This window comes from Ictalurus punctatus, chromosome 25, assembly GCF_001660625.3.
Source record: "Ictalurus punctatus breed USDA103 chromosome 25, Coco_2.0, whole genome shotgun sequence".
In the NCBI taxonomy this organism is placed as follows: domain Eukaryota; kingdom Metazoa; phylum Chordata; class Actinopteri; order Siluriformes; family Ictaluridae; genus Ictalurus; species Ictalurus punctatus.
In genome coordinates this window covers 10,403,157-10,424,735 of record NC_030440.2, presented here as the reverse complement: position 1 = coordinate 10,424,735, position 21,579 = coordinate 10,403,157, and the positions used below count along the sequence as shown (strand labels likewise).

At 38.1% G+C, this 21,579-nt stretch overlaps 2 protein-coding genes across 2 annotated transcripts; one reads left to right on the top strand and one right to left on the bottom strand.

The window, feature by feature from the left end:
• Positions 1 to 1,559: 1,559 nt before the first annotated feature.
• Positions 1,560 to 9,722, bottom strand: prdx6 (peroxiredoxin 6). The gene is given in 5 exon segments (NM_001200231.1): positions 1,560 to 1,945; positions 2,043 to 2,189; positions 3,945 to 4,091; positions 5,921 to 6,077; positions 9,576 to 9,722. Coding segments are annotated over 5 exon segments (672 nt in total). The 5' UTR covers positions 9,668 to 9,722; the 3' UTR covers positions 1,560 to 1,816.
• Positions 9,723 to 12,724: 3,002 nt separating this feature from the next.
• Positions 12,725 to 19,720, top strand: plpp6 (phospholipid phosphatase 6). Its single transcript, XM_017456640.3, has 2 exons — positions 12,725 to 13,595; positions 15,775 to 19,720. The coding sequence occupies exons 1-2, from the start codon at positions 13,055 to 13,057 to the stop codon at positions 16,137 to 16,139; spliced, it is 906 nt and encodes a 301-aa protein (XP_017312129.2). The 5' UTR covers positions 12,725 to 13,054; the 3' UTR covers positions 16,140 to 19,720.
• Positions 19,721 to 21,579: the final 1,859 nt, after the last annotated feature.

Sequence of the window (21,579 nt, the reverse complement as noted above, 5' to 3'; positions counted from 1 at the left end):
CTTGAAGCCGTGAGCTGTGTCCGAAACCACATACTTACCTACTATATAGTAGCCAAGATACGCGTATTTCTCCTACTACATAGCAGGTAAGTATGCGGTTTCGGACGCAGCCGTGCTCTCTTTCATCACAAAATGTGTTGAAAATTTCCACACGTCGTTAATAGTGTGATTAAGGTGTGTACATGTCTGTAACGCACGTTGATAAAATAAGAATACTCCACATGTCTTAATTCGATTTGTGTTTACTACGAGTATGATTTTAATCAGATTAAGGTCATCAATAACCGCTGTTTACATGCTAGTTTCTTAATCAGAGTATCGTCTTAATCTGGTTAATATCGGATTATCGTTGTCCATGTAAACGTACTGACTGTTTAAAAATCACAAGAATGGAGATGAAACCACGTCTGCACTCTCCGACGTTCAGCTCTGGGTGAACACAAAATTTCAATACATTTTCTTGGAATATTTTCCAGGATTGATTGTTTAATAAAAAATATTAAAACAGCTTGTGAGAAATCATTAACTTATTTTTATGCCAAGATATTTCAATATCCCTGTGACAATGGTGTTCATTGAAAGTTTAAAAAAAAAAAAAAAAAAAAAAAAAAAAAAAAAAAGCACCATTGTGTTTATATTTATATGATTTTTTTTTTTTTTTTTTAGTATATCAAACAAGTAGCCCCCTAGACCAGTGGTTCTCAACCAGGAGGGCACGGAGAGATCGGAAGGGGGGCACAAATTGTTTTCAATAAAAAAAAAAAACCGAGACAGGGCATCATTTGGGTTCTCAGTGTATTTTATTGCTTTTCAAAAAGAATGTGTATAAATGAAAAACCCAGCTTTCCCTCTCTCTTCCTGTATTTTGTTTTTGCTGGGGAGAGGTGGAGTTTAGCCTGCCTTTTATCTAGCAGTCAGTGCAGACCAGTGTTGCCAACTTAAGAGACTTTTCAGACCCCTTTTTTTGCACAAAAAAAAGCGATTAACGACAAATCCAGCGACTTTTTGGACAAACTTTAGCAACTTTCCAAATATCACCAGTACTGTCCTGCAAGCGCGAGGTCTTGCTTTCCCACTGCACTCACACCTCTCTCTACGTCTGCTCTGTTCAGTGAAGAGCCGAGAGCCGGGGATATAACAATGTCACAGATAACGAGACACACCCTTCGTCCCAATTTGCATCATCCGTATGTGAATGTTTTTAGAATGCAAGACGAATGTAATGCAACATGTTTTACATTTAAAATAGTCCCCGTTATTACAGCCAAGTTCTCGTTCAAAGTAGTTATAGTGCTCAGAAACATTTTTGATCATTCATGTTCCATACCTGTCCGTTATATAGTTTTATAAAAGTCATATTATTTTTTTAAAAATCATAAGTTATGAAAAGTAATTTTAAAAAGCTATTTTATACATTTATCGGGCTCTATGGACAGCTGTTACAGTCCTAAAAATCAGATGACAAGCACAATCACAAGACAAATAACGACAATAACACCAAATTAATCTAGTTAGCCTTCACATATCAGTATCTTACTAAAAGAATAATACATGAGACATTTTTCCAAAAGATATCTTTATTGTGTGTAAGGCACTACAATTTAGAGTGAAGTACATTCCACACTTTACTTGTCTTTTGTTTATCGTCTTGCTTCAGCCACATTTTCACTTAATTAGTGTCAGATAGAAAATTCAGAGTGATACAGGCTCCATATAGTTGAGCTGACTGAATTCGTTAACAAAATAATTAGGCTAATAGCAGAAAGAAGTGCTATGTCTATGATGCTCTTGAATCTTGACATCCCTGCTGTTTTGTTTATGGCTGTGGGGTATAGCGCAGGTATTTTTTCCCAGAAGGCAGTTCCTTGGTGGTGAATCCAGCAGGGAAAAGCTTCTTGGCCTCTTCATCTGAGAGAGAGGGGATAACCATCACTTCTTCTCCAGGCTTATGGGTGAAAGCAAAGTGATAGACAACCATGAAAAACATTCAATATTAAAGAACACCAACAAAACAAAAATACAGTGTTGACAGTTAGTCTTACCTTCCAGTCCACAGGTGTAGCCACCTTTTTGCTTGCCGTCAGCTGCAGGGAATCGATGACCCGAAGGATTTCGGTGAAATTGCGTCCTGTGGTGGCAGGATAAAGGATTGACAGCTTCAACCTCTTATCAGGCCCAATAACGAACACCTGTAAAATGACAAAAAATATTTTAGAGAAAATCTTTTAGACCATTGTCCACAGTTTTGAACATTTTGAAGGTCTATATGTATTCACATGTCCTGTAGTTATAGCAGCTATTGAACAGTGAACATTCCAGTCTGTTAAACCTGACTGAAACTGGAGTTCAGTCAGGCAAATCACAACAGCCATATCTTTAAGGTAAGCAACACAGTAACATTAAAACATAATGGTACGGCTTTCTTTCATAATCAGCACAAATGTTATTGTAAGCAAGTTTGTGGGGCAAAACAAATTGCGCAACAGAAAAATGTTGAGGAGATCACAAGTTCAAATCCCTGTGATGCCATAGCAATCTGTGGAGAGAAGTAAAAGAGAACAAAATCTGTCAGTGCTTAAGGCACCAGCACCAACAAAAAGCTACTGTTGGGTCCTTGAGCAAGACCACTGAAGCTGATGTGCTCAGGTACACTGGATAAAATCATCTACGAAATGAGTAAATGTAAATCAGATCGACACTAAAATAAAACATTAGAGTCTCTGAGCTCATGTACAGCCAGATCCAAAAGCATTTGTGACACACTTTCCGTAATTTTGCCTGTGTACACCACCACAATGGATTTGAAATGAAGAAATCAAGATGTGACTGAAGTCTAGGCTTTCAGCTTTAATTCAAGGGGTTTAAGATAAAGATAAATATATATATATATATATATATATATATATATATATATATATATATATATATATATATATATATATATATATATATATATATATATATATATATATATATATATATATTGCATGCACCATTTAGGAATTACAGCCAATTTTTACAGGCCCAAAAGTAATTAAACAAACTAACAATCATTAATTTAAGGATTATTTTTAGTAGTTGGTTTAGTAGTAGTAGTTGTTAGTTTGTCCAATTACTTTTGAGCCTGTGAAAATGGAGGGACTCTGCGAAAAATGGCCGTAGTTCCTAAAGGGTTAATACAATATTTTTCTTAAACCCCTTGAATTAAAGCTGAAAGTCTACACTTCAATCACATCTTCATTGCTTCATTTTTTCAAATCCACTGTAGTGGTGTACAGAGGCAAAATTATAAAAACTGTCACTGTCCAAATCCTTCTGGGCTTGACCGTATGTGGAAGAGGGTCGGTTGTACTTTCCATTGAGTGTGTTCAGTTGCCCTGTGATGTATGTGTATGTGTATGTGTATATATATATATATATATATATATATATATATATATATATATATATATATATATATATATATATATATATATCTCACATACACGTGCACAAATGAAAATGGGGTTTCAAATAATACATTTAAATAAATAAATAAATAAATAAATAAATAAATAAATAAACAAACGTGCTCATCTCAAATAGTGCTTAGACAAGATGATGCAAATAAGGTCTATATTCAGTTTCCATGGCATTCTGAAAATTTAGAAAGACACCAGGTAGGAAATCTTATACACAGAGGAACATTGTGGCTATTATTTTTACTGAAATTCAAACACAACTGGTTCCAGGTGTATAAACAATGCATGTTATTCTTCAAACAATTAAGTGGTGGAATCAGGTGTACTCCTGCTTGGTTGCAGTGAAAACCTGCAGCCCTTTGAGACTACGATTGGACACAGCTGGTGTACAATTCACTCCCTAAGGCTTCTATGTAAACTTGGTCTTATTAAGCATAGACAAACCAGAGATCTAGGTCATTAGAAATCACTAGGGAAACGCACACAGCGGGCAGTAAGGGGCATGCCATCTTTATCCCGCTCATCAGGGTCCAGCATTCCCAGTAGAACCGAGAGCTCCCGCTTATCATCTGCTATAATGGGGAATGGCAGAGGACTTCCTGCTGTTTCTGAGTGAAGTGCCACCACGTCCTATAAAAACACACATGAGGAGGTAGAAAGAAAGAAAGAAAGAAAGAAAGAAAGAAAGAAAGAAAGAGAGAGAGAGAGAGGTTTTAAACTTGGTTAGTCTACACATCAGTGTAAAGGTGATGAGCAAGAATATGGAGTATATAAACATAACCAATAATCACTTCTATCAATCAAATTTGGTTTATAAATGAAGGGGGAAATTTTTATCATAGGAGCTGTATAAGCAGCTAAAGTGAATAAGAGTTGTTCTTTAAAAAAAAAGGGCAGTAATAGCCTTTATCAGCTACTGGACTCCAGACAAACATAATATTACACCATGGGAAAGATGAGCTTTTACTGTTCACACAAGTTCAGCCAAAGGTTTGTGTCTGTGGGTGTGAAAACTGAGAATGGCAAGATACTTCTCTTGCACTCAAGCATTTAATGGGAATAAAACAAAGCTACAGAATCATTTAATAATCAAATAGCTCCAGTTCAATAACCATAGGGCAGGGGTTCCCAAATTAGAGGGCATGACCCAACATGGGGTGACTTGATTTACAAATGGGGTCACAAGATTTTTGTTTTATTCATTTAAAACATTTTACAAATGAATATTAGAAATTTCACTCTAACTATGAAGACTGATTTTGTGTATTAGTATTTTGAAGTTACTATGAGTTGCATTCAAACAAGCATTTATTCAAACACCTTTAAGAGTGTGCATTCTATGGGAGTCCTTTCACGATCCTGTTATGTAGCACTAATATAGGACTTCAGCAATAAAAAAAAAAAAAAAAAAGGACAAATTTCCCTTTCCATATACCTGCTCCAAAAAAAAAAAAAAACCCATAGTGTGTTTCAAAGCACATATTACACTATTCTAGACTGTTATTGAGTACTAACTACACTGCCAGTAGTACACTAACTTGCTAAACCACTCATTTTGCCTTTAAACCTAGATTAGTAAATGCTGTTCAGAGTTTTTTGAGATGCAGCTCAAGAGAACACGATCACAACAGTTCAGCAGTTCATGAGTGTGTTTAAGATCACTGTGCATGTAATCACTACGCATTTTACAGTTCAACTTGGAAACCAGGGATGTTTTGTCTCTGACATGCGACCTAGTGAGTTGCACATTTAAGGCTGCATGCTTCGGCATGCATGTAAACTCAGGAATCAAGTATAAACCAGACCCCTACAACAATGCAAAGCAAAGTTCAGCCTTCGCACTAGACTGATAAATCAGTGCAAGGAATATTACTTTGGATTTTAATCACTTATGTTACACAAACTGTATAATACTGAACTAATAAAATAAATATTATATAAAAAATTACAATAGTTATACATAATAAATCTGGAATTCAAATAAATAAATAAAAATGTGGGGTGGTCAAGGCTTGGGCTCACAGGAATTTGTAATGTCCATTTGGGGTTGTTTGCTCAAAAGGTTTTGGAACCAAACTGGCTTCATAACTGTAGCCATCTCATTTATTTATATACAATGTTTGAGCTTTTTAGATATAGCAATCTAAAAAAGTTCAATCATGCAACTGCTGTAGCAGTGCATGATGTTTTGTTTACCTTTTTGCCCTTTGAGATCACACAGAGGTGGTGCTGTGTCCACCAACCAGAGAACTCCAATGGTTCTAGGAGCCAATCTCTGATCACAGAAATTTAGCTTATGGTAAAAAAAATATTTTCCTTGCTTTTATATTAACTGAACTACTGGACTTGCTTAGTGCTGAACCTATGAACCGGATCAGGTGATAGGGGTAATATATAATGAATAACCCATTAGGCATTGGTAGAATTTGCAATAACAACTGACTAATCCCTAACCACACCTTGCTCCAGGCACAGTGGTCTGCCACGCTGTCTATGGACAGCGCGATCATCTTCACACCGCGCTTCTTAAACTCATCACTGAGCCTAGCAGCACAAGCCAGCTCGGTTGTGCACACAGGGGTGAAGTCGCGTGGGTGAGAGAACAGGATGCCCCATCTAGAAAAAATGGGAGAGAAAAGGAGGGACAAACAAGAGGGGAAAGAATATGTTAAAAGATGTTAAATTATTGCAGTTAGCACATCACTGTACAGGAAATTCCTGCTGATTTGTTCAGGGAGTTGGACTTTAAGTTACACAATAGCTTCCTCTGGAGAGTCTGGCTAGTAATTCATTACACAGTGAAATATCACCATAAGTAATATTGCACCAAGCAGGGAAAAGAACAAACAAGCAAAAAAAAACAAAACCCTCACCCTCCCTTTCCATACAACTCATAAAATGTAGCCAGCTCAGTCAGGAAAATGGCTCTCCAAAAGACCTCATAGTTGCTCAATAATGCACACCTTCTAGTCAAGCAGAAGTGCAACACCAGACATTGCTTAATGTTTTCCCACTGAGGCCTAATTTATACTTCTGCATCTTCATATCTGCAGTTGACACTTACACACACACACACACACACACACACACACACACACACAACAGGAACTTGTGTACTAGGAGACAGAGTCTCATGTAACAAACCAAAACGTACAGAAAAATATTACTTGGGAAAACAACGAAACGCAATACAGACTTGAGTCGGATGTCAGACATAAGAATTGATGGACATGAACCCTACTATATGATTAGCATATCTCCATCTTAGTTGCTTTGTTTCTAGAAAGATGAGAGCACGGACTACCATACAGTTTAATTTATCTTTAAATTCAGAATCTCAAGTGTGAATGTTTATCTAGATAAACTCAGCAAGAAGGAAGACTGCGCACTGCTAGAAGCAATATCTTTGGCAAAAACACTGAAAATTTGTGTTTAAACAATATTTATATTTTGTTTAATCACAATTTTCAGAGCATGAATAAATAAATAAATAAATAAATAAATAAATAAATAAGCAAGCTCTTGCACTCACGATTCAGTTGTGAAACCCAGTGCTACTGGATACACATCTCTGCTGAACCTTTCAGCAGTTGGCTGAAGCACAGCAGCACAACTTTGCATGATACAATATTGAGATTTTGGAGGCATGTACATCGCCTCCTCTGCAGACTGCTGTGAAGTACATGTACCCATAATCCCTTTCTCTGCACTACGATGCACATATAATCAGTCTCTGCAGGATTTCATGATTTTGCTATTGCAGAACTCCGCGATATTCGGAGGAACAAACGCCGCAATATTCTGAGGAACAAACGCGGCAAAAAAGAAGCAAGCACAAAAAACTCCGCAAGTTACATCGCAAAATTTAAAGAAAAAAAAAGCCAAAGTAAATTCAAGCATTTTTGGCCACAACAATCACAAAAAACCCCACAAAATCCTGTACGCACTGTACAATTACACACAACAGTAGAAATCAGTCAGCTGTGAATCCTTTCTGGCTGTCCACTTTTCCTGCATTTTACTGTAAGAGTTGCAAGTTAGAGTTTTCTAAAAGCGCTGCAGGTCAAGAAGTATTGTAAGACAGGAGATACGTGCAGTATTTGTTCACAATGTAGGGAAGTACAGTAAACCACAAGTTCCCCCAGGGCAAACAGTCTATTCTGCTTTCATCAACCATTCAATTGCAAATATAACGGAAACAAATTCTCAATAAATTATTATTACTATTATAATTATAGGTGGCTAAAGATGGCATGACATGGTTCATTCGTACGATTCATGTAGTTATGTAGTGTAACATAGTCAGTAATGTGATGGTTGACCAATGCAGGCAATACCCACTGACAGCGCTAGTAAGCATACAAAGGGGGAAAGAAAGAGAGAAAAAAAAAGAAAACAAGCACAGATACAGGAATACATTAATCACTGTTGTTAACTACTCTCATACGTTCACACCAACGTCACGTTAAAAAGTGTAAGAACTACTCATAAGTCTATGGAGAGGTGCCGGTTTCATATGTTCAATGGTCCACCTTGACAAAATCAGCCGTAAGTCACTTCATGTTCAACTGATTGTTTTAGAAATTGATTTCATACATTTGGGCTTATAGCGGGTTATACAAATATACATGCACTGTCAATAATCTAATTGAGCCGGACTGTTGGAATTGTTTTTGCTATTTTGTTGTGCCCAGATGATGTTGACCCTCTAGTAGAAGCATGAAAGATTGTGCAAAATATGTTTAAAGTATGGACATGTTAGGTTCCAAGTTGCAAGGTCCTACCATACTGTCTACATTTTCAAACTTAACAAGATATAAGCCCATTAGATATCAAGTCAAGTGGCTTTATTATCATTTCAACCATATACAGCTGGTACAGTACACAATGTAACAAAACAACGCTCCTCCAGGACCACGGTGCTACAGAAAACAACACACTAACCACACGAGACGACACCGAACTAAATAAGACCTACACATTTCTACATAAAGTGCACGTGCAAACAACACAAGACAGTACAGTAACTACTAAAACAAGAACAGCAGCAGGGCTGGGTGGTACAGATAAAAAAAATAAAAAATTATCATGATATAATGTTTCATATCATTCGGTATCGATAATTATTGATCAATTTGAATCTTTTTTTTTTCCCCCAACAGAAAAAAAGGGGGCCTACAAGACATTGTGCCCAGGGGCCTCAATTCTTAATCCGGACCTGGTCCTAACATACAATATAAACAGAAATTTAAATAAATAAATAAATAGATAGATAGATAGATAGATAGATAGATAGATAGATAGATAGATAGATAAATAAAAAATAAAAAAAGTTTTTAAAAAAACCGTAAAGTAATAAGAAAAAACTAACAAAACAACAACCATGTGTGTGTCCCTTTGTGTGTGTTTTTTAAAGCAAAACAGTTGCACATCTATTATGCTTTGTTACATAAGACAAGCATCTGATCTTATGTTGCACACGAGCTGAAATATGTCCTAAAGACAGAAAGCCCCTTGTCTTCTGTTTACAGAGAAAATGATGGTTGCCAAAAATGAGAAACCACTCTCGCCCTGCATTCTTCAGCCAATTCACCGTGACTCTGCAATTATTCTCCTCTACAGTAACTCCCTAAGGTGTAGGAAATTACAGGTGTGCCAGAATAGCAAAGAAAAGGAACTGAAAACAATACAAACAGCAAGGAAACTAAACAAATCTCTCTCCATACTACAAAAAAAAACAATGAAGGAGCAGAGCTTTTGCCTTGGCTTCAGCTAGATCACATGTAGATTATAAGGACATATGTGTCGCTAGTATGTCTGATGTGATTTAATTGTAGTTTTGGTGCATTTCACCTTTGTACAGACTGTAATCACAGTCCACATGCTGAAAATCCAGTTCGACAGTTTGCAGTCTGGGTTAGATGACTACTATAATACAGCTATATTCGCTTTCTGGGCAGACTGTGCATACAAAATTCATGGGAGTGTCTGATTACAGTGGAGCCTATCCCAGTGAACACGTGAGAGCTAAGATCAAATTGGAGGTCATGCGTGTTGTAGTACAGGTAAGGCCACATGAACTGTCCACTCAATCCAATCAAAGTTACTACTTACGAGTCGCCCAAGAATTCGTGAAATTTTATCTTGCCAATAGACGTGTCCGCTTCAAAGTTAGGGAAAACGTCTCCTAGCAGAACCCCTGGCATGATGACTCACACTCTCCTTCTCTCTCTAAACACAGCGAGGACTGAGAGCAAACACGCTGTCTCTGAGATGAAGCGTTCTACTTCCTATTTAGTAACGCTGCAATCGGGAGCCAGTGAACCAATCAACACTGCGTCGGATATGCGCATACATGTTATATTAACTGCAGAGGGTGCGTCTCATTTCTATATATTCTTATTCTCTGAGGATGCAAAGAAAGGATGCGAGGAAAAGAAATAAGGAGCGGTTCAATAATAATAATAATAATAATAATAATAATAAATCCATTTTCTGTACCGCTTATCCTACAAAGGGTCACGGGAGCCTTGACCCTATCCCAGGGCACAAGCAGAGGGTCACCCTGGACTGGGTGCGAACTAGGGCCGGCGCCACGAGGGGACTTGAGGGGGCGCCCCCTCACTCAGACTGTCCCGCCCCCTCAGTTAAGATGAATGTGAAAATTTTTTATTAAATTTAAAAAATTTATAAATTTTGAATAATCACAACACCCAAGTGTGTCGGCTTTTTAGTGTGAATATTAGAATAGTAATATTTTAGTTAAGGGCAGTGCGTTATTGGTTGTTTTGTTAAGCTCGCTCTCCACATCATCATAGACTCACAGTTTACTTGCGCAAGGAGAAGAAGAAGCAGAAGCCAGCTATTTTTTTCTGCCAATTTCAACATGGACATTCGCAAATGGATTAGAAAGACTAAACCTCTTACTGCAACCAGCTCTGGTCCTGCCTCTTCTCAGCCTACCAGGTGAAATATTTTCCAATGCTTTTGAGGGATAAATAATTGGTGAAAACTGCTGAACTGGTGTATCCAAGACATATAATTTATTTTTGTGGTGGTGGCTACTCCAGCCACTAAAAGACAGGCTACATATATATTCTGAATGTATAAAATGTATTTTGCTTTTTATTTTAGTATTACATTTTCATATTAAGATTAAGTTAGTCAATACTCAATTATTCAATACTGTGTTTGAACGTCAGAAAAAAACGTCAGGTGGGGGGGGGGGGGGTGCATAATGCATATGTTTTTCTAGTTGGGAATACCTTGCATTACGTCATCGTCCTCTTTCGGTGTTGCAAACACCCCCTTTTTGGTACACCACTGGTGCCAACCCAACGCATGTGCTATATAGTGTTATATAGTGTTATATGTGTTATATAGTTTAAAGCTGACCAAAATAGTTTAATACTGGCTTGTGGTTTCAGCTTCATTGGAGTAATAACATCTATTGCAATCCAAATAATTTTCATGTTCATGCTTAGACAAGCTCACTGAAGCGTCATTTTGTCACCTATTTATGATGGTGAACAAATATCAGGGTGTAACGGATGTATAGCAGATCTAAAAAAAAAAAAAAAAAAATGTATAGCTGATCTGCATCAAAACAACTTTAACTTTTAAATAAAATTTTACTGCATCACACATGAGCCTTCGAAATGTAAAAAATATTTTAAACCTTTGCCTTAGATTTAGTTTTGCTGTATTACACCACATTAGATATGTTTCCACACGTTTACACATATTAATCATTGTAATTCTAATCATTTCCTCCAGGATTTTGCGATCGCAAAAACTAACGCAAAATCAAGCAAATTCCATAATATTCAGAAGAGCTTGCAATTTTTCAAGTTTACCGTAGATTTTCCGCAGATTTGGGCCAAGACGTGCCGTGTGACGTCATCACAATGCGCATGCAGCCAAAGCCGTCTTCAGTTCATATGCATCAAATATGAGTAGAGCTGTAAGGTCTCATTTACCAACAACCATCACTGTGAACAACTGTGCGAAACAATTTTGTGTAATTGCAGTTTTTCCAATTCAAGTAGTTTTCCTCAAAAAAGCACAAAACACTCAGCAAGTTGCAAAAAAAAAAAAAAAACAAGCCTCGCAAAATCGGCTGTAACGATGACAAAGAAATCCTGTACTGTACGGACTGTCCAGTGTACATTGTCATAAATTATCTTTAAGGGATTACATTGAGTGTTTTTGACATTAGTAATACATCCACAAGGAGAAGCCTTCAGATTTGACATATAGCGTTGAATCCGGTATGAAAACAGGACGTTGATATCATCAGCACTACTCTTCCTTCAAGGTACTGAGCTAAAATGTCAAATGTCATTTATACTGTCTTCCTCTATTCTCATGCTACATCTCTCATGTTCCTCAGAGTGTGCCGTGTCGGAAATAACATGAGAATCGGACATTTTCACTGATCACTGTACAGTGAACAACCAGTTAATCAAACAAAATCAATGTTTATGGTAAAAAAAAATGTAATAGTGAATGTTGTAAGGAAACTACAGTATATTTATTATCCTGAATATTAGGATACATCCCCATCATTCAAGCTATTTATTGTTTTTAGGCTTTACATGTCTTTATTGCAGTGAGTTGAGATGACATACAGTTAGTCAATTCAAGTATAAATGTATAGATGGATAGATGTAGAGATAGATCATTAAATAAAATGTAAATGTAGAACACCCCCAAAACCAATTGAGCACATTAATGTAAACTTCTGTAGCTCTCGAGACCATATTTTCTTCTCAATCTCCACTAAACTTCTACAAAAAAAAAATCCCTTCTACACTAATCACTTAAACTAGTGCTGTTTTTTAAAGATTTTTTTGTTTTATTCTTTGCTTCATGTAACAGTCCTAAACTGTGTACATTTTCTATGTTCAGAAATTACAATAAATAAATAAATAAACAAACAAATGTCTTCAACATTACATATTTTAGACGTGAATTTTACTAATTTCGGATTTACCATTTTAAAAGATTTGTATTATTTCAGGCATACTGTCTGTTTTACTCCTTTTTTTACACATGGAAATGCTGTTCACTTTTTTTTCAAGTAATATTTAGACAGATTCATGCGTGAAAATAATATGCATGAATGGGTTAAACAAGATGTTGTTTTTTAACAAAACACGGACAAAAGCAAACAATATTTATTTAAAAAAATAAATAAATATAGACTGCCTAGACTCAATCACTTCACATTCAGATCACAGCTACCCCCCGACTTCTGCCTACGTCCCAAAACGCATGCTCTTTTCCTAAATACTACCTTCAAATCTAGTACACCACAGTATAGCTCCATAGCTGGAGTAGGACACACTATATAGCGACTGAGTGTGTGGTTTGGAACGCACCCTCAAGTGTGATCACGTGGTCGGGGTTTGAGGCTGTCTGGCTGCTCTGCTGTAATGTACAGTATATCCTTCAGCGGTTTTCAAAGATGGCGGTGCTCGACGGTACGGATGGATGCGAGCACAGGTGTTGCATGTAAAACGGTGAACTGAAACTTTCGGATTAAAAAATAATAATAACAGTGATTTTTGTGACAGTAATATTTGTCTACGATGCCGTCCCCGAAACCCGTCCGAGCAGGCAGCGCGCGCAGTAGCGGTGTTTCTGGAGTCGGCGGCGGTAGCAGCAGCAGCAGCAGCAGCAGCGGGCGGTACGAGTTCATGTCACTGACCCGGACGCCTCCACTTTCTCCTTCCCCTTCTCCGCACCTCCTCCAAAGGCAGGGCTCGGACCCTACAACAGCGCGGCTCCGTGTCTCTGAGAGCCCGTCTCGGCGGCGCAGGGGCTCCGCTTCCTCTAACGCCTCCACGTCATCGACCGGCGGCGCGCAGCAGTTACCGGAAGAGGACTGCATGCACCTCAATCCGTCCATCATCAGCGTGGCGCTCAGCTCTCTGCTCGCCGTAGACTTGTGGCTCTCCAAGCGGCTCGGCGTGTGTGCGTATGAGGAGGCGTCATGGGGCAGCGCGCGGCCCCTCATGAAGCTGGTGGAGGTTTCCGGTCACGGTATACCGTGGCTCATCGGCGCCGCGTACTGCCTGTACAAAAGCGACAGCGCCGCGGGTCAGGAGGTCATGCTGAACCTGCTCATGGGTGGGTAATGTAACTTGATTCTTACCAGGCTATACATCAGGAACCTGCAGAAACATCAGGGTTTCCAGGATCCGAGACACTCAAAGTCTATTTTGAAACGCAGTTATGTTCACCACAATCAAGTCAAGTGTTTTTATTGTGCATTCCACTATATAGCTAGTATACATGAGAACAAAATGTCCTTTCTCCAGGACTAGGGTGCAACACAAAACAGTACGCAAGACTACTGACCATAAAGTGCACTACACAACAGTGTGAGACAGGCACAGGACAGGCACAATAAATACACAGAACGTGGTGTGTGTCAATTCTAATCTGTTATGTAGTGTACGAGCAATATTGGCAGCAAAAACGAATTCCATAATAAACAGTGATGCCGGTGTTTGATGTTTTTGAGTCATACTGGGTTAGGTGTTTGACTAGTCCAGGTGAGCACTGGGAGGCAGCAGGGTGTTGAGTAATCTGACTGCCTCAGGGAAGAAACTGTTGCGGAGTCTGCTGGTGGTGGCACGGATGCTCCTGTACCAGCTGTCCACGAGAGGGTCGTCCACAATACTGGTGGCTTTGCGGATGCAGCGTTTGTTGTATGTGGTGTCTGATGGTGGGTAGAAAGATGCCAGTGGTCTTTGTAGCTGCTCTCATAATTCACTGTAGGGTCTGGATAAGGGCGTCTGCCAAATGGCGTAAATGACTTGCGGTCATAGATTGTGCAGTTCCTGTACCACACGGTGAGACATGTGGTCCTATCGTCCTCTCTGTAGAAGGTGGTATATGTGGCCAAAAGTTTATGGACACCTGACCATCACACCCATATTGTTCTTGTTGAGCATCCCATTGAATATTTAGTCCCCTTTTACCTTTACAGTAACCTCCACTTTCTGGGATTTTCCACTAGATTTTGGAGCACAAATTTGTGGGGATTTGTGCTCATTCAGACGCAAGAGCATTAGTGAGGTCAGGCGTGAAGTTCATCCCCAGTCAGGACTCTGTGCAGGACCCACTTTTTCATTTAACTTGACCCCCCCCCCCTTTTAAACAAACATGTTAATACAAGGTGTTCAAAACATTTTGCCTGATGGGATATACAGGTGGATGACAAATTAAAGAAGAAAACAAGATCTTATTAAAAAAATTTTAAAAGATCCCTATTAAGCTGTTGGGCCACAATTTCCAGCCTATCTCCATCCCTCAGAAGTAATCAGGCTGTTTTTGAGATGGTGTCTTTAAGACTATATGTAATATAATGTATATGTAAAGCTGTATGTAATGGGCCTCATTTATGATTGGATGATCACCTCACAGTGAAATGAGGTGCACCATTCCCAGGCCTCTAACTCCAATAGAACTGTAGCAAACATAGCTATATAGCTAGCTATGATAAGTAACAATTAAAGAAATATTAGCTAACTTTACTCCAGCGCAACAGCTGGCAACCCTGACACTAAACAAATAATACAAAAGTGAATTTTATTTATTTCTTGTATGGTTAGCTGGTTCAACGCTGTCAAAACTAGGGATATATTGGTACTATTTTTAAGTCTCATTTTGATTTTATATTGTTTTTTTAATTATTATTTTATATGCATGTCAATGTCGATACTGATGCTGAAATTAGTAACCTACTTGGGATTAAGCAGCACATGCAGTCTGGACTGTAAGGTGGGGAACCTATTTTTAAATTTAGGCTGAAAAATAAATGTCCAACACTCCTTTTGAACGTTTGTTTTTTTGGGGAGATTATGTAGACAGCTTTGTTTGCTGATGGCAAGGAACAGCACAATGTTCAGCTGCTTGCTATGACATCTCACTCCATTACCTCAGACTTGAGAAAACATGAAAAGGGGCCAGTTTAAATCCCCTCAGTGAGACTCTGTGTGTTGGAGAAGCCCACAATAGTCCCTGAAATGTAGCCGTTTTTCAGCCCCTAACTGAACCATCTACTTGCTAAAAACACCTAAGTTTTAGGGATGTTTTGCTTTGCTAAAAGAGTCATAGCAAAATGATATTGATGAGATTCACTTTAAAATCTTTACCATAGTTTACTGTCTGTAAAATATAAACTAGACTGCAGATTTTTGGGAGGACCGATTTAAACTACATTCATCTGATGTTAAAGCAATAGCAGTTGTTATTGTGTTCATATGTTGATGTACTGACACTTTACCTCTCTTTCTTTTAGCCTTGGTGTTGGACCTGGTGCTAGTGGGTATAGTTAAAGCCGTGGTGCGTCGCCGGCGTCCTGCTCATAACCGCATGGATATGTTTGCCACATTCTCTGTGGACCGCTACTCCTTCCCATCAGGCCATGCCACTCGAGCTGCTATGTGTGCTCGCTTCCTGCTGGCACACCTGGTTCTTGCCGCTCCACTGCGCGTGCTTGTCATGCTCTGGGCAGTCATTGTTGGCCTCTCCCGAGTCCTTCTCGGGCGTCATAACGTCACAGATGTGGCTTTTGGCTTATTAATGGGCTACTGCCAATATAACCTGGTGGAGGCGCTGTGGTTGTCACCAGCTATGCTGCAAAACATGGTGGGGCTGGAGTGAAGCCAGAAGGAGACAGTAGAGACATTGAGATTGAAGATACAAAAAGAAATGTAAAAGACTTGAACTACAGGCACTGTGATAGTAATAATTCCATATCATCACTAATTTATTTTTCATTTTTATTATTTTTTTGTGAATGTGGGTTTAAGAGGAGTGTCCTGGATCAGGCAAACTGATCATGTAAGCTGGGGTAAAAATTAGCTTAAGTCATGGTCAGAAAGGACGACCTCTGTCTTCCCCACACCGATGCTGCTGTGCCACTGTGTAATTACTGTGTTCACAATCACTTTCATAATCATAAATCTCTTTAAAAATCACTTTAAAACTCCTCGAAAGCAACGTAAATTTAACAAGTGTATCACATTAGTAACAGTATTACCTGGAACACTAGAAATGGAAACAAAATCTTCTCCTTCCAGATGTTTTTCTGTACTTTCAGAAAATCAATGTTGGAGAAAAAATCCCCAATATTTTTTTGTGTATGGGTAATATAATGGGTTAATGTTCATATTAATCATTAAGGTGTAATCAGTTGCTTTTTCAATACTTAATTTCTCTGAGTGGCTGGCAATACACGATACAGACCTTGCAAGGTTCTGTTACAATACTATGTCATTCCTCACAGGCATGAAGCTCAGATGCATGTTTTCTGTCAGTAAACATGACATTGTTTACAGCTGTGATACTAAATACATCAGTGGATTGGATTGGAAACTATGGACTGAAAAGAGTTTCTGTACCCTGCTGAATCTGTGCATCCCTAATATAAGCATGTAGATTATGGTGAACCTCACCACTTTTTTTATTGTCATAATGCAGTCGTTGTGTGCGGTCATGTTTTTCGTCTCTTTACTGAAGGATTTTGGGTAATGCACTATTTTTTCTAATCACATGATGTTTGTTCTTTATTCTTACATTTTAGACTACCATGATTTGTGAAGCAGATTATTATATTAAATGTACTTAATTTCTGTTCTTTTATCGAAATGGATGTGTTGTATATTGTGATGTTTCTTTACATTGGAATTATATTCACTGCCCAATTTAGTAAGAACACCTGTACACCCCACCCGCATGCGGTTGCATGCAAATTCTTGCAGTTATCCAGTAAGATAAATGTGTGGCAACAATGCATAACGTCATGCAGCTACAGGCCCAAAAATTACCCAAAGGTGTGAACAAAAAACTTACATTATATGGCAGTTCTGTCACTTGTTGATGCGAGAGGTCAGACTGGTTCTAACTGACAGGAAGACTACAGTAACTCAAATAACCACTCTTTCAGCCGTGGTGAGCAGAAAAGCATATCAGAATGCACAATATGCCAGACCTTGAGGAGCTACATTTGATCACATTTTCCTCCATTCTGAAGCTCTTGACCTCTATCTGCTTGATGTTATGGATTGCACTGCTGACACGTCATGGTCAGATTGAATAATTGCATGAATAAGCAGGCGTACAGATGTTCCTATTAAACTTCTATACCATTCTATGGTTTTATGGTTACATGCAGTGTTTTCATGTTACAAGTGTCCTTCACTATCACTGGCAGTGTAATCACTGATTTATACTACTCTTAATTCAGTATGCATGAAAAACAGAAATGTACACAACCAGGATTTTTATTTGATTCCTCCATAGGCAATTTAGTAGTTATGCTGTAGCCAACAGAAATGTCTGTTTTAAGCAGGTGCTGTATGTGTTACAGTTAGTTATGTTGTTCTACCACAGCAATGATTTATAAGAGGAGTTCAGTAGCACCCAAAAGCAATGAACATAGAAGAGGTATTTCCTTATAAAGGAACGATATAACCAGATATGTTACTCAGTTTCTCATCATCGTGTCTTATTTCCCTAATTTTTTTCATTCTATTTTCAATCTCTCTTCATCTACATTTTGTGCTTTTCAGTTGCACCTGTAGCACTCTTCTACTGATAAGATAACTTATAAGATGCTGGAGTTAACTGATTTACAGATGTACTCTCAATGTAGTCCTCAACACTAACAAGTGTATTATTCTAACTAGGTTACCTTATGAGAGGTAATGCATTGCTTACTGTGATGTTGCATGCCATACCACTGGTAGAAAACCAGTCTTGTTACTGTTTGTGTGGTGCTTTTGACTGTTGTAATTTTTCTGGCAATAACAGATGTTTTCATCACTCAGTGCATCCTCGGGTCTGCAGCATTAGAGAACGAGGAACATAGGCTCACCAAAGGCACTTTGTCTTCTATGAACTGCAATATTTTTTCCAGTTGGGTTTGTTTACCAGGGACCATCTTTGTGGAGTGCAAGGCTGGGCAGTGAAGGTTCATGGCCTGTATTCACACCTATCTGGTTCACACTGGTTCAATTTCTGTAGCTGTGACCAGTTCAGTCTGTGATCTCAGGTCTGCCTTCTGGTCCCTGTGATGCTTCATGCTATGCCTTCATCTCCAGTGACTTTACCAGCTATTCACAAAAATAACATAAATTATAAATATCTAAACACAGGTGCATCAAAAAAAAAAAAGTAATATCGTGGAATTTTTTTCCATAATTTAATTCAAAAAGTGGAACTTTCATATAATCTAGATATATTACACATAAAGTGAAATATTTCAAGCCTTTTTTTTTTAATCTTGATGATTACGGATTACAGCTCATGGAAATCAAAAATTCAGTATCTCAAAATATTAGAATAAAGAATTTATAATACAGAAATGTCAACCTTCTGAAAAGTATGTTAATTTATGCTCTCAGTACTTTGTCGGGGCTTTAATCCTTTTGCATGAATTACTGCATCAATGCGGCGTGGCATGGAGGCGATCAGCCTGTGGCACTGCTGAGGTGTTCTGGAAGCCCAGGTTGCTTTGTTTGCGGCCTTCAGCTTGTCTGTATAGTTTGGTCTGGTGTCTCTCAGATTCTCTATGGGGTTCAGGTCAGGCAAGTCGACTGGCCAACCAAGCACAGTAATACCATGCTCAGCAAACCAGTTGCTAGTAGTTTTGGCACTGTGGGCAGGTGCCAAGTCCTGCTGGAAAAGGAAATCAGCATCTCCATAAAGCTGGTCTTTAATCTTCCCCATGATTGTGCTTGTGTGTACTGAACCAGACTGAGAGATTAAAGACTCAGAAAACCTTTGCAGGTGTTTTGAGTTAATTAGCTGATTAGAGCTCTTCTCAGGTCGACATTTCTCTATTATAAATTCTTTATTCTAATATTTTGAGATACTGGATTTTTGATTTCCATGAGCTGTACGCTGAAATCAAGATTTAAAAAAAAAAAATTAAAAAGGCTTGAAAGATTTCACTTTATGTGTAATGAATCTAGAACATATGAAAGTTCCAATTTTTGAATTAAATGATGGAAGAAATTAACTTTTCCACGATATATATATATTTTTTTTTAGATTTACCTGTATATACTGTTGATGGTTATATAATGTCAAATCTAATTTAAAGTCTGTGTTTAAAAAAATATGCTGCAAAAAAACGAAAGTTATAAAAGTAATATCTTACTGTATGAGTGTGGTGGTTATACATGTGATGAATTGTGCTGTTATTGTATTTTCTAAAATAAATACAGAAATTGCTGCAATTTTTGTGCCTCTGTATAGGAGAGTGTGCATTGAGATGGACTAAACAGTTTATGGACTAAAAAATGCCACCTGTTGTTGCATGTGACTAGAAGTGGCTCAGTGTAAGAACTCTACTCTACCACCACCCCTCCCCCCCCCCACCCCTCCCGTATTGTAATGACAATGCAGGAATTAAAATTTTCTTTTTTTTGTTTATATCTCATACTAAATTGTTTAGATGCCATTTCTATCCCCAGGATATTATACAGTGCTATGAAAAAAGTTTATGCCCAATCCTGATTTTTTCAGCTTTTGTCTACATCATACTAAATTGTTTTAGACATTAAAACACAATCTAAGATAAAACAAAGGCAACCTGAATAAACACAAAATACATTTTTAAATGATAATGTTATTTAATAGTTATGAAGCAAAAAAAATTACCCAATACTGTACCAACTGGGCCTGTGTGAAAATTTATTTGCCCCATAGTTACTAATTCCCCAAATCTATAAAACTGCATTCATAAAGGGGTTCAGCTGGACTAGACACAACCAGGCCTGATTACTGCAAACCCTGTTCAATCAAATCAAAACTTAAATAGAACTTTTCCAACAGCATGAAGTTGGTTAAAAGGTCCAGTAACACACCATGCCAAAATTGAAGGAAATTCCAGAAATTATGAGGAAGAAGGAGATTGAAATACATCAGTCTGGGAAAGGTTACAAAGCTATTTCAAAGGCTCTGAGACTCCAAAGGTGCACAGTGAGATCCATTATCTCCAAATTGAAAAAATTGACACAGTAGTGAACCTTCCCAGAAGTGGACGACCTTCCAAAATTCTTCCATGAGCACAGCAACTAATCATCCAGGAAGACACAAAAGAGCCAAGGACAACATTAAAGGATCTACAGGCCTTTCTTGCATCAATAAAAGTCACTGTTCATGACTCCACTATTAGAAAGACACTAGGCAAAAATGGCTTCCATGGAAGAGTGGCGAGGTGAAAACCACTGCTAACCCAGAAGAACATTAAGGCTCATTGGAATGTTGCCAAAACACACCTTGATTATCCTCAAAGCTTTTGGGAGAATGTTCTGTGGATTAATGAGTCGAATGAGGAACTGTTTGGAAGACATGTGTCCCATTACATCTGATGTAAACCAAACACAGAATTCAACAAAAAGAACATCATATGTACGGTCAAGCATGGTGGTGGTAGTGTGATGGTGTGGGGATGCTTTGTTGTGATAATTGAGGGAAACGTGAATTCTGCTCTCTACCAGAAAATCCTAAAGGAGAATGTCCGATCTTCAGTCCATAAGATGAAACTCGGGCACAACTGAATTATGCAGCAAGACAATGATCCAAAGCATAGAATAAGTCCGAGTCCTAGAAGTAAGCGAAAGACTGATCTCCAGTTTTTGGAAGCGTTTGTCAATAAAAAACTGTATTATGTGTTTACTCAGGTTGCATTTGTTTTATGTTGTATTTCATTTGAAGATCTAAAACTATTTAGTATGACATATACACAAAAACAGAAGAAATCAGGATAGGGAAAATACTTTTTCACAGCACTGGATATGTTTGAAATGGCATAGTATATTGTATACTGCACCATTCCTCCAAGAGGTATCATTTGGTAGGCTGTCAAGTCATTACCTGTCAGTCAAATCCAGCTGTGCACTTCTTAATTTCCTTAGAATTACCTTACACTGTATTTTCATAGTAACTATGACTAAAAATGTATTAACAGGTGGTGTTTAAAGGCAGAGAAAGTCTTTATGCCCATCAAGTACATAATGGAAACAAGGACTCATACTCCAACTCCTACTCATAGCTTCAACTCACCAACAGTAAGAGCAATCCTCACAGGATG

Bases quoted from the DNA above. Each gene is read 5' to 3' on its own strand.
- plpp6 (XM_017456640.3), top strand. From the start codon at position 13,055: ATGCCGTCCCCGAAACCCGTCCGAGCAGGCAGCGCGCGCAGTAGCGGT. The intron at 13,596-15,774 runs GTGGGTAATGTA...TCTTTCTTTTAG, and splicing joins CATGCTGAACCTGCTCATGG to CCTTGGTGTTGGACCTGGTG.